At 51.6% G+C, this 15441-nt stretch overlaps 1 protein-coding gene across 1 annotated transcript; it reads right to left on the minus strand.

The window, feature by feature from the left end:
- Nucleotides 1-11150: 11150 nt before the first annotated feature.
- Nucleotides 11151-12210, minus strand: LOC109744278 (uncharacterized). The gene has a single exon (XM_020303383.4). It carries the CDS (start codon nucleotides 12042-12044, stop codon nucleotides 11385-11387), a length of 660 nt encoding a protein of 219 aa, XP_020158972.1. The 5' UTR covers nucleotides 12045-12210; the 3' UTR covers nucleotides 11151-11384.
- Between the last annotated feature and the right edge of the window lie 3231 nt (nucleotides 12211-15441).

A 15441-nucleotide genomic window follows, 5' to 3' on the forward strand; every position in this document is an offset into this window, starting at 1 on the left:
GACAGCAGTCTCAGGGACTACACCCAGTAGGTGCAATCAGCGTGCCCCCACTAGAATCGAAAACACCTAGTGGGTGTGCCCCATGCAAACCCACTAACATGAATACTTCCACCCATCCAGAAGACAGAAGAGAACTCGAAAATTAGAAGACTCTGACTAGAAATCGTACTTACGATGGTACTTACTTCGACATTGGTCCGCAGCGCCTCACAAGCATTGTATGCCTCTTTCAGTCGCTGGTTCATCAGTTGCACCTGGATCAGAGCCTCCTTGCTTGCCCGCACCTGGTCCTCTGGGACTCTGTGCAGCATGAAGGTGGTGACAGGAGCCGGATGCTGAACAAGTGAGGCTGGGGTGTGGGCACCGTGGCCACCAGCGCAGAGCTAGATTGAGCCAGAGGACTTAGATCGGTGGCCGTCGCACCAGTCTTGAGAGGAGAAGCATAGCTTTTCCAGCTGGGAGCAGCCTCATGCATAATCACATCGGTGTCGGTCACCACCCTCTTATCAGCCTCTAGGTTCGGGGGGTCGGTCTTATCGTCATCGTCCAGCTGGATAATTTTAGTCGGCGCTGCATGGGTATATGAGGTGTAGCGTTAACCTGGCATTCAGGTAGATAACACATGAAAGATAAATGACTCAGCAGATCAGTGCCTTTGGAGGTGGCGACGTCAGCGACCTCACCCTCCGCCTGACCCTGCTTAGGGGCATTTGGGTCCAGCGAAGTCATCAAAGTCTCATTACTACAAATCGCCAAATCACTCGGCCGTGAGCCGAATGGAAAAAGTGAAGACAAAAGGGAGTTTAGCGCGTGCACTTACGTTGAAGCCACTGGCACAACCACCTTGATCTTTGGCACAGTAGCCTTTCGGGGCTTGGTGGAGATCTGCTTGGGCTGCTTCTCGGCTGAGCTCACTACCTCTGGTCGCCCCTGTTTTGAACTATGCATCGTGCGGCCTGAAATAGTCGGTTGCGGAGCACTCGCCCCCTGCCCACTGGTGTCATATTGTCCCTTGGTATGGGGATCCCTGGGGCCGTCGAACGACGGCGAGGACTCGTCCTCCCCTAATAACCCACAAGTAAAGGGGATCGTTTGTACACTTTTTCGATAAATAAGAGTGTCGAACCCAACGAGGAGCTAAAGGTAGAACAAATATTCCCTCAAGTTCTATCGACCACCGATACAACTCTACACACACTTAACGTTTGCTTTACCTAGAACAAGTATGCAACTATTTTGCAAGAATAAAACTACGAGTACTTTGCAAGAATAAAACTACGAATAAATTGCAAGGTAATAGGAGTGGATAGATTTTGTCAACAAGAAAGCCATTTGTCCCTAGGTGATCGATAACTAGACCGGTAATCATTCTCGCAATTTTATATGAGGGAGAAGCATCAGCTAACATACTTTCTCTACTTGGATCATATGCACTTATGATTGGACCCCTAGCAAGCATCCGCGACTACTAAAGATCATTAAGGTCGTGAAACCCAACCATAGCATTAAGTATTGATGACCCACAAGTATAGGGGATCTATCGTAGTCCTTTCGATAAGTAAGAGTGTCGAACCCAACGAGGAGCAGAAGGAAATGACAAGCGGTTTTCAGTAAGGTATTCTCTGCAAGCACTGAAATTATCGGTAATAGATAGTTTTATGATAAGGTAATTCATAACGGTAACAAGTAACAAAAGTAAACAAGGCGTAGCAAGGTGGCCCAATCCTTTTTGTAGTAAAGGACAAACCTGGACAAACTCTTATATAAAGGAAAACGCTCCCGAGGACACATGGGAATTATCGTCAAGCTAGTTTTCATCACGCTCATATGATTCGCGTTCGTTACTTTGATAATTTAATATGTGGGTGGACCGGTGCTTGGGTACTGCCCTTCCTTGGACAAGCATCCCACTTATGATTAACCCCTCTCGCAAGCATCCGCAACTATGAAAGAAGAATTAAGGTAAACCTAACCATAGCATGAAACATGTGGATCCAGATCAGCCCCTTACGAAGCAACGCATAAACTAGTGTTTAAGCTTCTGTCACTCTAGCAACCCATCATCTACTTATTACTTCCCAATGCCTTCCCATAGGCCAAATAATGGTGAAGTGTTATGTAGTCGACATTCACATAACACCACTAGAGGAAAGACAACATACATCTCATCAAAATATCGAACGAATACAAAATTCACATGACTACTTATAACAAGACTTCTCCCATGTCCTCAGGAACGAACGTAACTACTCACAAATCATGTTCATGTTCATAATCAGAGGGTTATTAATGTGCATAAAGGATCTGAACATATGATTTTCCACCGAATAAACCAACTAGCATCAACTACAAGGAGTAATCAACACTACTAGCAACCCACAGGTACCAATCTGAGGTTTTGAGACAGAGATCGGATACAAGAGATGAACTAGGGTTTGAGAGGAGATGGTGCTGGTGAAGATGTTGATGGAGATTGATCCCCTCCCGATGAAAGGATCGATGCTGATGACGATGGTGACGATTTCCCCCTCCCGGAGGGATGTTTCCCCGGCAGAACAGCTCCGCCGGAGCCCTAGATTGGTTCTGCCCAGGTTCCGCCTAGAGATGGCGACGCTTCGTCCCGAAAGCTTCTTCTGATTTTTTCCAGGGAAAAAGACACCTTATACCAAAAGATGGGCATCGGGGGGCTTCCAGGTGGCCCACGAGGCAGGGGCGCGCCCAGGGGGTAGGGCGCGCCCTCCACCCTCGTGGACGGTGGGTGGCCCCCCTCTGGTGCTTTCTTCGTGCAATATTTTTAATATATTCCAAAACTGACTTTCATGGAGTTTCAGGACTTTTGGAGTTGTGAAGAATAGGTCTCTAATATTTGCTCCTTTTCCAGCCCAGAATTCCAGCTGCCGGCATTCTCCCTCTTCATGTAAACCTTGTAAAATAAGAGAGAAAAGGCATAAGTATTGTGACATAATGTGTAATAACAGCCATAATGCAATAAATATCGATATAAAAGCATGATGCAAAATGGACGTATCAAGTATCAAGTCCTCTTTACTCCCATACACAACAACCCACTTACTTGGGTATGTGCTTCTGTCACTCACGCCACCCACCATAAGCGAATCATGAACATATTGCAACACTCTATAGCGGGTACCCCTCCGTTTGCGCGAAAAGGAGGGCACCGTAGGACGGCACCATAAATAAAATATACAATCATACCAACCAATATCACGATTAACCCATAGGACAAAACAGATCTACTCAAACATCATAGGATAACCATAGATCGTTGGTAATATATGGAGTTGAGCACCATGTTTCAGTAGAGATTACAGCGGGGAAAAGAGTTACACCGCTGCAAAGAGGGGGAGAGAGCCCCCCTCCTTCTTCTTCCTTGGCCTCCCCCCTAGATGGGAGGAGAGTTCCCCCTCTGGTCCATGGCCTCCATGGCGGCGGAGGGGCGGGAGACCCTCCAAGATTGGATCTCCCTCTCTGTTCTCTTCTGTTTCGCGTTTCCTAGATCTGACCGAAAACAGTTTCTTATATTCCCGGAGATCCGTAACTCCGATTGCGTTGAGATTTTTACACGATTTTTTTCTTGGATATAGCTTGCTTGCGCCCGAAGTAGAGATCCAACTGACGTACGAGGTGAGCACAACCCACTTGGGCGCGCCTGGCCCCTGGGGCGCGCCCGGGTGTCTTGTGGGCACAGTGGGCCCCCATTTGCGTTGATTCCAAGTCCCAAAAATCACATATATTCCAAAATAATTCTCCGTAAAATTTTACTGCATTTGGACTTCGTTTGATATGGATATTTCGCGAAACAAAAGACATGCAAAAAAACAGGAACTGGCACTGGGCACTAGATCAATAGGTTAGTCCAATAAATCATATAAAATGTTGCCAAAAGTATGTGAAAGTTGTATAATATTGGCATGAAACAATCAAAAATTATAGATACGACGGAGACGTATCACCCCCCCTCCTCGGTGCTGTCCTCGTGATCGCTCTCCTCCTCGTCCTCGTTGTCCTCCTCCGAGTACTGACACTCCGTGTCACTCGTCTCATCCTCTGGTCATCGGTCAACCACCGGCACCTCGGAGATCTGGTGCTAAAAGCTCTGAAGAAACAAGAACGCCACGAAAGAAAAATTCAGATGCCTAGGAAATAACCTACGGTTGATCCGATTGATCAGAAGAAAGATTACCTCAATCGGCGGCGTGTCCTTGTCATACGGGGGCACCCTCCTACCCCCTCCCCCGTGGGTTGTCTCAGGCAGAAGTGATGGCCCTGATCTTGGCGCCCATGTCCTTCTCGGTGATCTCCTCCGGGTGCACCCGAGCGGGGTCATTCAGACCCTCGTACAACCACATAGGGTGCGCCCTGGGCTGCAACGGTTGAATCTGCCGACTGAGGAATGTCTTCAGAAGATCCATTCCGTTGACGCCGGCGTTCACAACCCCAACCATAGCGTTGGTCAGGATGCCCACATCCACCTTCTCCTCCTTCATCATTGTAAGGGACGCTAGGGCCCTCACTCTCTCCACCGAGTACGGAGGAAGACCCGACTGACTGTTGGCTCTGGGGACATCCCTGTATAGAACCAAGTCCCCTGCCACCCCTTGAAGGGGTCGGGGAAGCTCATCTTGGGGAAAGCACTGCCACCCCTGAGCTGAATCCCCAAGCCTCCGCTTAGCTGGGTGACGTGGGTCTTCTCACCAATCGACGAGTCCTTCTTTATAGTCATTGACCGGCACGTGAAAATGTGCTTGAAGAGACCCGAATGCGGGTGGCAACCAATGAAGTTTTCACAAAGAGAAATAAAGGCAGAAAGATAGACGACGACATTCGGAGGGAGATGATAGAGCTGCGCCCCAAAATAATCCAAGAAGGGGTGAGGAGGCATCAAGAAACCTCGCTCGATGTGGGTCACCAAGATAACGCGCTCGTCCTCCTGCGGCGCCGGCTCGACCTTGCCTGCCCTCGGACGCCTCCACCCATTCATCGGAATGATCCCCTCTGCGGCGAGGTCCTATAACCGCTTCGCCGAGGCACGCGAGGAGATCCAATCCCTCAAGGCGCTGCCGGCCGGGGACGGCGAGCTCGACAATGTAGCCTTCTCGGCCTTCTTCGCCTTCTCCAGCTTTTCCGTGGAGTCCTTCGCCATGGCCTCGAGTGCTCTAGCATGCAGGGTGAGCGGACGGGTGGAGAAGTGAAGCGGAGGAGAAGAGAAGAAAAGGGGATTTGAGGGGATAACCCTAGCCCCAAAATCTTTTATACCTCAAGTAAAAAATCACACCATGGATCTTTGGCCGGAGATCCCCGGATCGACGGTGCCCGCGGCGGCAACACGCACAGAACAACCGTGGCACGTGGCGGATTTCGGGGGCGAAAACCAAGGCGTCGTGCCACATTTGCCCACTAAGCAGTGACCTTACCGCTTATGTGCGCGCTTGCTTAATTTCGAATCCTAGAATTTCCGTGGCGAATCAACCGGATTGATTGCCCATCGTTCCTTTCCTAAAGGATGTTTGTCAGCCCGACTGACTACCCTCCGCGGGGACCCGTGCACTCGAACACGTAAAAGATCCAACTGTAGTCACCTTTAGGATTGCTATGAGATGAGCTTGATGCCCCTCCGCAGGTTAACTTGGCCCTTTCACTAGGCTCAAAGGCGCATGCCTCATAAACTTGGACTCGTAGATGGCCCGCATTGGCATTCCCCTGGGATAAGGAGTGGCATCTCCCCGGAGAGTCAGACCATGTGCCGGCATCGCCACTCTGGTTTTTATGGCATGTCCACACTCGGACCCCAAGTCTATCTCTCCTGACATATATATGAATGCCCCCAAGTTTTGCTCGAGATCGACAATGTCCGATCATTCGGAAACCCTTTAGTCCAGAATCAGTTGCGTTTCCCTCCAAGGCGCATCTGACCACGACTCGGAAACATATTCCAAGTGCCCCTGAAGCACTCAGACATAATCGAGAAGCCCGACCTGCTTGCTCTACGAAACCTCAACCGATCCGGGGGCTAATGATGATGTAAGTTACTACAAGTAGGGTCAAGGACCTATCATCTAGGGCCCACCTAGGGCCCCACACCATCATTGGTAGATCTTCGGACCATATACGCATTCGGATGCGTACAGCTGGAAGTCCACTCACACGTGCCAACGGCACTCGGACGTCTTCCCTCCAGTCGGCCCGGCCATCACCACTCGGACGAGGAAGGTGAAGGGACGACGTGGGAGCTGCAACGGTCGAGTGGTCTTAAGTGAGGCTTTAAGCTTAGTCAAGGCTACCGTTAACTGTAACTGCCATAGTTGTGGCTATTTGTACTAGTAATTGCCGTAGTTATGAGACTTTATTCACCCTTGCAACATGGAGGTGGGGAGGCAGCGGCGCACTCTATATAAGTCACCATGCCTCTCTCTGGTCCAGGGTTAAGCACTTTCTATAATCACACCCCCCAAGAGAAAACAAGCCTCAGGGCACGAGACGTAGGGCTGTTACCTCCTTCGAAAGGGGTCTGAACTCGTAAACATCGAGTGTTACACCTGCGGCGTAGCTAGGTTGTGCCCCTCTTTCGTACCCCTAGTACTCATTGTCAGGATCGTAACCCCGACAGTAACCCCTCGGGTATGCCGTCTTAGGAGACACCGACCAACCTCACCACTATCGAGATCTCTTGGGCCAAACATGACCCACGAAAAGACCACAACTCCTCGCTCTATCGGCCACCGCTGCAGAGACTGTTTTCGAAGTAGACATCATTTCTCTCCCCTTGCTTCTTGTAAAAAAATATCTCTCCCATTGCGGCGCATAGACATATGTGCATAGTCCCTCGGAAAAAAAAAGCGTCGACGAGAGGTAGAGCATGCCAAACACGCCGACTTGGATGGCTCGGCTGTAGCAACATCCCGGCTCGGCTCGGCTCGGCTTGTGGGCTGCTATGTTGCAGTCCTGTAGATCAAGACAGGTTACGCAGCAGTTTGGCGGTGTCCACTTTGTGGTGGCGCGACCAGGTGTCCAGGTCCCCACGTCATCGAACATGGACAGCCTCCGTCCCGCGTGCCATGCCATATGACAGACCCGGATTCCCGCGAGAAGTCACTTGCATTGCATCTCATACGTACTACTACTACCTTGGATTCGTGCTCATCTCTAGCTAGTTAGTAGTGCCATAGTGCCGCGCTGTACTGTACTGTACTCCGTGCACGCAGCGGGATAAAACACAAAAGCACGGCACATACGCGTGCATGTGCATCGGGTTCGGGGCACCAGCAAGGATAAACAAGAGCCGATGCACCATTCCATAAGAATTCAGATCAGAGACGGGGCACGATCGAAGACCGCCGCAGCGCATGCGCGAGCGCTGGGGCGCCGGGACGGCGCATGTGAGCGAGCACGCCGACGCCGCAGCCGATCGTGCGCACGCGTGCAGATGCGGCGCGCCACGTGAGCCCCCGTGCGCGCGCCCGACGGCCGGTTGCAGCGGCATGTGCCACGGCACGGCCGTGGATGCGTGGCGTGGCTGGCCGTCGCCACTGCCGATGTCCGCGCACATGGCGCCACGCACGCGTGTGCCTGTGCCGCGAGACCGGGTCAAACGTGGCGGCGCTGCACGAGGCCGGGACGGGATCGAGCCGAGCGAAACAAGGGAGGAAGCATCCTCGCGTCTCTATCCTCCCGGGCCCACGTCCTTCTGACCTGTCTTGCAACTTGGCATGCATACACTTATCGATGGTTCCATGCATGCTTGCAAGTGTAGCTTCATGTCTAACAAGCCGATTTTTTATTAATAATAAATTATAAACCAATTATTCCATAACTGATAAATGTAACTTGAGATTTTGAAAAATGAGAAGGACGCTATGAGTAACAGCGTCCAAGCTGGCCGCTATTGCAAACCTTGTCTAGGTCTGGACGCTAGTGTTAGCGGCGTCTAGTGCATGATTGAACCAGCTCAGCCCAGGAACCCCCTAAATCGGCTGTCCTCAACCTAATCCGCTTGCCCGTCCAAAGAAATGCCAATTGGTGGATCATAATGGCGAGCAGCCGGTAAGACGGTGTCTCAGCTATGATGATCGGTGTTGTTGGTTGTAACATCCCGAAATCACAGACCGGCACACCCACGAGAAGCTTTGGCTCGGATCTTTCCAGTCCGCCGAGCAGGATGCCAAAGAGTATGACATTTGGTTGGTCCGGCTGCACGGAGCCGACGGCCACCGAAACTTTGATTTTGGTGAGATGGCGTGGCTAGATGTTGTTCACCCGCGAGTGGTCTCCGCACGGGAGGAAAGGGAGGACCCGGAGGCGAGGGAAAGGCTAGCGGCGGAGGCCTCCGACGAGGCGTACATGGCAAAGCTCCACCGCCTCTACCCAGAGCAAGTCGAGACGGAGCTAGAGATGCTCTTAGCTCTCTTCCTCCCCAATCTCTCCTCTCTAGTATTTCCCCTCTTGTAATCAGACCTGATACTTGAGTGAATCAATACGAGAGAGCAGTAATCCCGTGTGTTTGATGGAGTAGTGGCTGGGTTTGTAACATCGGCCGAGGTTGCTTACCGCGCAGCAAGGAAGAGGAGCAATGATTGCCAGCGAACTAGGTTTTACAACTCATGCAACTCCATAATCAACTAGAAACGACTCCATTCAGTTTAATTATAGCACTGGCCGAACCACAGAACTGGACGCTGTTGGCTATAGCGTCCAGACATGGGCGTTGTTCCTAATGGCGTCCAGGTCTGGACGCCGTTGTTTACGGTGTCCTTCCTATTTTAAAAATTTCACATCTTCTTTACTAGTTTCGGAATTACCGAATTATTAATTATTAATTATAAAAAATCGGTCCAACAAGTTATGCAAGCTTGGAGATGCTAATCAATGTTCACTCCAAAACCTTGACGGGATCCACCGGCCAAATTCCTCCAAAACCTGGTTAATTCAGTTTTGCTTTTGCATGGAACCTGTTAGTGCGCTTAACAAAGTGTAATACTAGACCGACCAAGGGATTCTTACGTACCTTATGTAATTGATGATTTGGCAGTTTTTAATTCGTCATTAGTTGGGGGCACGAGCCCACCCTTCAAATGAGGGGGCAGTTTTGATTAGCGTTTAGCAAATTACGTAGGTTACATAAGGCCTTGTACAATGAAAGATGCTTAGAGAGGTGTTTAGAAAAATAAACCTAGATTTTCTGAAGTACCGGTGCCTATTTCTACAGGAGAGACGCTTAGTTAAGCGTCTACCCTATACAAATAACACCGATGCTTAAAAAAAGCTGGTTTATTTCTTTAAGCATCTCCCTTAAGCACCTTCCATTGTACAAGATCTAAACGCTGTTAGCAGGTGTAACCTTATTGCTTAACAAAAGCCCGAAGTTGAGAGACAATGAGCTTTGGCGCCTCGCTGGGGCTCCATGTTTAGAGACCCCCTCTGCCGCTGGGGACCCAGCTAGGCTGAGAGACTTTAGCTCACCGCCCCGCTTTTGTGTTTCTCTTATCCACGCTGATCTTTTGATTACTCGCATTGTTTTCCCGCCACTCTTCTTTTTAATATATGGTGAAAGGCTGGATCTCTGAAAAAACAAATCTGCGTGGAGGAGGAAAATTGGAACGCCACCTGACTACAAAACAGAGGCTCTATGATAGTACACAGTACCATTTATGCAGGCCCTTCTCTTAAAATTCTTTAGAGCAACTCTAGCAGATCCCGTAAAACGCCGACCCGCATAAGGCTTTTGCAGTTTGTATGGGGCGTTTATGCAGGCTTAAAATCTCCGCGGTAGAATAGAAACTGTATCCAAACCCGTAAAATTTAAAAAACTTGTTTCGCGCGAGAAATTTAAGCAAAAACTCGCCAGAGCTCGCTCGCATAGATAGTTCTTCTTCACATAGATACTTCTTCTTCACATAAGTTCGTACACAGCATGCATATATTACATATAAGTTCGCCGGAGCTAGACCGGGCCTATCCCACCGTACCACTACACAAAATTGAGCTCACCGGAGCTCGTGTGGTAGCTGCCCAGCGGCGGCGCTCAATCGGAGTCGGGGGAGTCGGAGGAGTCAAGGTCGATGTAGAACTTCGCCTGCTCCGCCTTCATCAGTCGCAGGTCAGCCTCCTTGGACGTGTGCGCCTGCGACGCGGCGACGCCCGTCTGGAGGAAGAGCCGCTCGTACTGGAGCTCGCGGCGGATGCGCTCTTCCATCTCCTCTTGCTCCCTCGTCGACCGCTCGAGGACGACGCGCTCGAGGAGCTCCTCCTGCCCCAGGGGGAGGTAGTCCTCGGGCCCGATGACGCCTCGGCGCGGCGGCGCATCGGGCTCTACGGCGCGAGGCGAGAGCTCTTCCACCGGCTTCCTCTTCGCCGGAATGAGCCACAAGCTTGATGCGCCCGCGGATGAGCTCCCCGCGGACTAGGAGCCGGAGGAGGAGTGGCGGCGGCGGGCGAGCTCGCGATCGAACTCGTCCAGCTCGCGGCGGTCGAACGCCGGCGGCGGACGGCTACCGCGTTTGAGCCACCGACGTGCCCCCCGCTTGCGCACGGCGTCAGATCTGGCGCAGCGGCGGCGCTCCGCCTCATCCCTAGAGCTGTCCATGGCTTTGCAGGCTTGCCGGCGGCGAGAAATCGAGCGGCGCGGTGGGGAATCAGGGGGAAACGCAGCTACTGGGGGGATAGGGTTTCGACCCGCATCTGCCCCGTAAACCCGTAGTTATACTACATCGGGGGTAACGTTTGCGGGCTCCGGTAAAAAATTTACGGGTCGGACGAGTATACGGGCTCTGTTGTGGCCAGAAAATTGGGCCGAGCCCGTATACTCGCTGGAATTATGCGGGTTCGTGCGTTATGCGGGGTCTGATAGAGTTGCTCTTAGGCGACTGGAGACTATAAGGTAGTAGTAGAGGCGGGATGGGTTCAAAATAAGATATTGGCGTTTTCTTGAAATAAAAAAGAAGATATTGGCGTTTTCTGGCTGGCTCTAGAAATGTTTCACATTGTCGACGATGCTGACCCACCAGCCGGGAAATAAAAAGAACGAGAAAAGCTTTTCATAACCATTACACTAGTCTTAGGAATTTTCTTCAGAATGCATGTGCATATGCGTTTCGTTGGAAGCACGTGTAGCTATAGCTAAGAAGGCCTAACTGTGGTGGCATCAAGTCATATTGGAAGCACAAGAAGACACGCAAAGGTAAACAAGCAAAACCTGGTAATGAAAATCAGGAGTACAAGAAGATCGATCAAAACTGTTGGTTCTTGTCTCGACTACGGACGATTTGCTTACGTACATATAACTTGGAACAAACAGTGACCTGTGAGACTATGAGCGATCTGGTTGCCGACAAAACAAGGCCTTTCTCGTTCCCTAGCTAGATAGTTCATCAGTTATGGTGCAGCATCGCGAGACCCTGCATGCCGGTGCTTCGAACCGACAAGGCACAGGCGCAGCTTGGCTGCAGGTCCATACCATCCTTCATAGCTTCCACCACTGCCGCGGGAGTAATGACGCCGGACGAGCTCGCGGTGTCGTGGAGATCGTCGTCGTGGAAGACACGATGGCGACGCGTCGCCGACTCATCCTGCCGTTGGACGACGGCCCTCCTCTTCTTCCTGCTCCTCATCTCGCCCGAACTACCAGACCTCGTGGAGACGAAGGAACGGGAGCCAGAGCGGCTCGCGCTGCGACGACTGCCACCCCAGCCGGAGTGGCATTGGTCGCCGTCGAAGGCCGATCGACGCTGCTGTGAAGGCATGTTGGTCTGACCTCGCACTTGCAGCAGCTCCTCCTCTTCGCCGCGCAGGTGCGGCGGCAGGCCGGATGACGCGTCGGAGACCATGGAGTCCTCCTCGTCGTCGTCGGAGTATTCCGCCTGCGGCAGCATCTGTTTCAGGACGTCGCCGGGGTGCACGTATGGCAGCGTGCGACGTTGCTGCTGGCCTGACCCGGAGTGCTCCAGGTACAGGGTCCAGCCGGACTGGCAGCCGCTGCTGCACTGCGAGCTCTCCTCGTCGGCGGAGGCTCCGTCTTCTCTCCCCGGCATGGTGTGTGTGATGAGAGCAGAATCAGATCGGCTTCTCCTTTTCTCTGGCTAAGCTAAGCAGTGGCGTGCGACGATGCTGTGTGTTCACTCGCTTGTTGCAGTACTCAGTAGCTGGCCAGTAGAGTGTATATGAGGAGAGTGGAGTGGGGATCTCGAGGCGAGTGGAAACACTTGTTTTATATCAGGCGCAGCTGAGCTGGGCAAGCCATTCCCTTCTTGGTTCCTGTCCACGGACAAGGGCACATGTGGATGGGCGTGGGAGGGGTGCGCCCTAACGAGCCGTGCACGTGCGCGGACACCACGACGACTGGGGGACATCTAGGCTTGGATCCAAACTTGGGGCTTCGCTTGGTTCTGGCTTCTAAGCCGACCCACATAACCGGTATTTTTTAAAAATAAGGTAAAAGGCTTTGCTATTTTCATTAGTCAAGAAAAGAGCTAAAATTACTCCATTAATTGACGGAAAATCGGGCTAAACCAATACAATCCAACCCATACGACATGGGCATCACCGGGCAACATGGAACACAGAGCTGCAAAGAAGAAAGACATCTGCCGAGGAGTCACAAGCGTCATCGTCGTCACCGGTTGCCCTAAACAAGCGACTCCGACTTCACCGTAGAGTCCATCATCGAAGCCAACCTGTAAATGGCTACATAGAAGCCATGACGGCACATGCCAACAGGTGGCCACACGCGCGAGCAACCGACAACTCCGACTTTAAAAACGAGCTTCACATGGGAAATATGTAGGACTTGCGCCGACCGTGCCCTCGCAAACGACCACCGACTGACTATCATTGTCACCACCTGAACACGCTCCACCGCAGCTCCGGCTTCAAAGCAACCAAACAACCCATGAAAGAGCACCTCAGACACGCCGGGAAGAACCGATTACCGAAGTCAACGACGCGACCATAGCTCTTCTCGATGCCATCGTCGTCGTCGCCAAAACAGAAATCAGCGCCCCGCCTCAGCAAACCATGCAGCCAAGATGCCGTCATCCACCAGTTTCCCAGTAGTAGCCGGCTCCGAGACGATGCCCCCAACGAGGAGAAAAACGTGAAAATTCCTCCATGGCCCGAACCAGCGGATCTAAGGTTTCCCTCCAGAGCCAAAGCGGTGGTGAGAAGCAGCACACCTCCATGATGACGCTTCTAAGAAAAGGCTGTGATGCCCACGTGTCCCCGTCGCCAGCTCCGATGAAGATTGGAACAAGGATTTCTCCCAAAGACGTCGTGATCATCTACCGCCGCCCACGGACCACCACACATGCCGAGGCCTGCCTCACTCTATCTGCGAGATCCCATGATCCTCTGTGCCCAGAAAACGCACCACCCAGATCCACCACCGCGACCACCACCACTGCAACAACCAATTCTGCATCGCGAGCAGCAACACCCAGATCGGAGAACAAGCATGCACCAGATCCAGATCGAAGCCGCTTGAGCTAAGTAGTGAAGTATACATGCATGCCCTCCATCTTTAGCACACCACGCACCCTGCAGAAGTCACAGTTGCCATGCCTTGCAAGTAACCGCGCTTGACGTGCGCCAGCCGCCGTCACACCAGACCTTTGATCCATGCCCCACATGCACATCAGGAGATGAGCACCGCCGCGCACACACTACCACGCACGCCATCCACGCCCAGGCCACGCTAAGAGCTCGGACCGGGGTTGCCGTCCCGGCGCCCTGATGGAGACCGTTGCATGAAAACCAAAAAAATTCCTACGAACACCCAAGATCAAATCTAGGAGATGTATAGCAACGAGAGGGGAGTGTGTCTACATACCCTTGTAGAGCGAAAGCGGAAGCGTATATAACGCGGTTGATGTAGTCATCCTCTTCGCGATCCAATCACGATCCAATCCGATCTAGCGCCGAACGGCTGGCACCTCTATGTTCAACACACGTGCGGCTCGATGACGTCTCCTCCTTCTTGATCCAGAAATCAAGAGAGGAGAAGTAGATGGGATCTCAACTAGCAGGACGACATGGTGGAGATGGTGGTGGTGCAATCCCGGCAGGGCTTCACCAAACACTGTCGGAACCAATCTGAGGAGAAAACGGAGTTTTGGGAGAGGTAGGGCTGCCGTCGGGGCGTGGGATTTGGTGTGTCCAGACCCTCCCTCTCCCAAACTATTTATAGGAGGCAAGGGGGAGGATTGGGGTGCAGCCTTGGCCCCTCCTTCAAGGGAGGGGGCGTCGGCCTAGGGAGGAGTCCTCCCTCCCCAAGGCACCTAGGGCGGTGCCTTCCCCCCTTAGGACTCTTCTCCTTTTCCTTGTTCTAGGTGCATGGGCCTCTTGGGGGTGGTGCCCCTGGCCCATGTAGGCCAGGGCACACCCCTACAACCCATGTGGGCCCCCGGGGCAGGTGGACCTCGGACCCCTTTCGGCACTCCTGGTACAATACCGATAATGCCTGAAACTTTTCCGGCAACCAAAACAGGACTTCCTATATATGAATCTTCACCTCCGAACCATTCCGGAGCTCCTTGTGATGTCTAGGACCTCATCCGAGACTCCGAACAACATTCAATTACAAACGCACATATCCTAATACTACTCTAGCATCCTCGAATGTTAAGCGTGCGGACCCTACGGGTTCGAGAATCATGTATACATGACCGAGACACCTCTCCGTTCAATAACCAATAGCGGGACCTGGATGCCCATATTGGTTCCTACATATTCCATGAAGATCTTTATCGATTGAACCATGGTGTCAAGGATTCAGACAATCCCGTATGCAATTCCCTTTGTCCGGCGATATGTTACTTGCCTGAGATTGGATCATCGGTATCTCCATGCCTAGTTCAATCTCGTCGCCAACAAGTCTCTTTACTCATTCCGTAATACAAGATCCCATGACTAAACTCATTAGTCACATGCTTGCAAGCTTCTTGTGATGTAGTATTACCGAGAGGGCCCAGAGATATCCCTCCGTCACACGGAGTGACAAATCCCAGTCTCGATCCATGCCAACCCAACAGACACCTTTGAAGATACCTGTAGAGCATCTTTATGATGACCCAGTTATGAAGTGATTGTAAGTGCATCTAGTGCCCCTTAGTGATTTTGGTGTATCGAAGACTTATAGGTTAAGGGACTAATGTGTTTATGAGTGTACACAGGTCTATAAGTCTATGAGGAGTTTGATATTTACAGAGAAAGTCGACCCCTAAAAATGAATATCTTCGACTGAAGATTTTCGTTTTCTGAAGACTTTATGAAGACTTTGAAAGTGAAGAAATTGGTGTGACCTGAAGACTTTGTATTCATACGAGGAACATGAAGCGTGAAGACTTTTGTTTTCGTAGTTTCATTTTCTCTTTCTTGAGTCATAGGAAACATCGTACTGTTAAAGGGGGTCGAGGAAATACTAAGGAAAAATTT

The sequence above is a fragment of the Aegilops tauschii genome, chromosome 2, assembly GCF_002575655.3.
Source record: "Aegilops tauschii subsp. strangulata cultivar AL8/78 chromosome 2, Aet v6.0, whole genome shotgun sequence".
NCBI lineage: Eukaryota > Viridiplantae > Streptophyta > Magnoliopsida > Poales > Poaceae > Aegilops > Aegilops tauschii.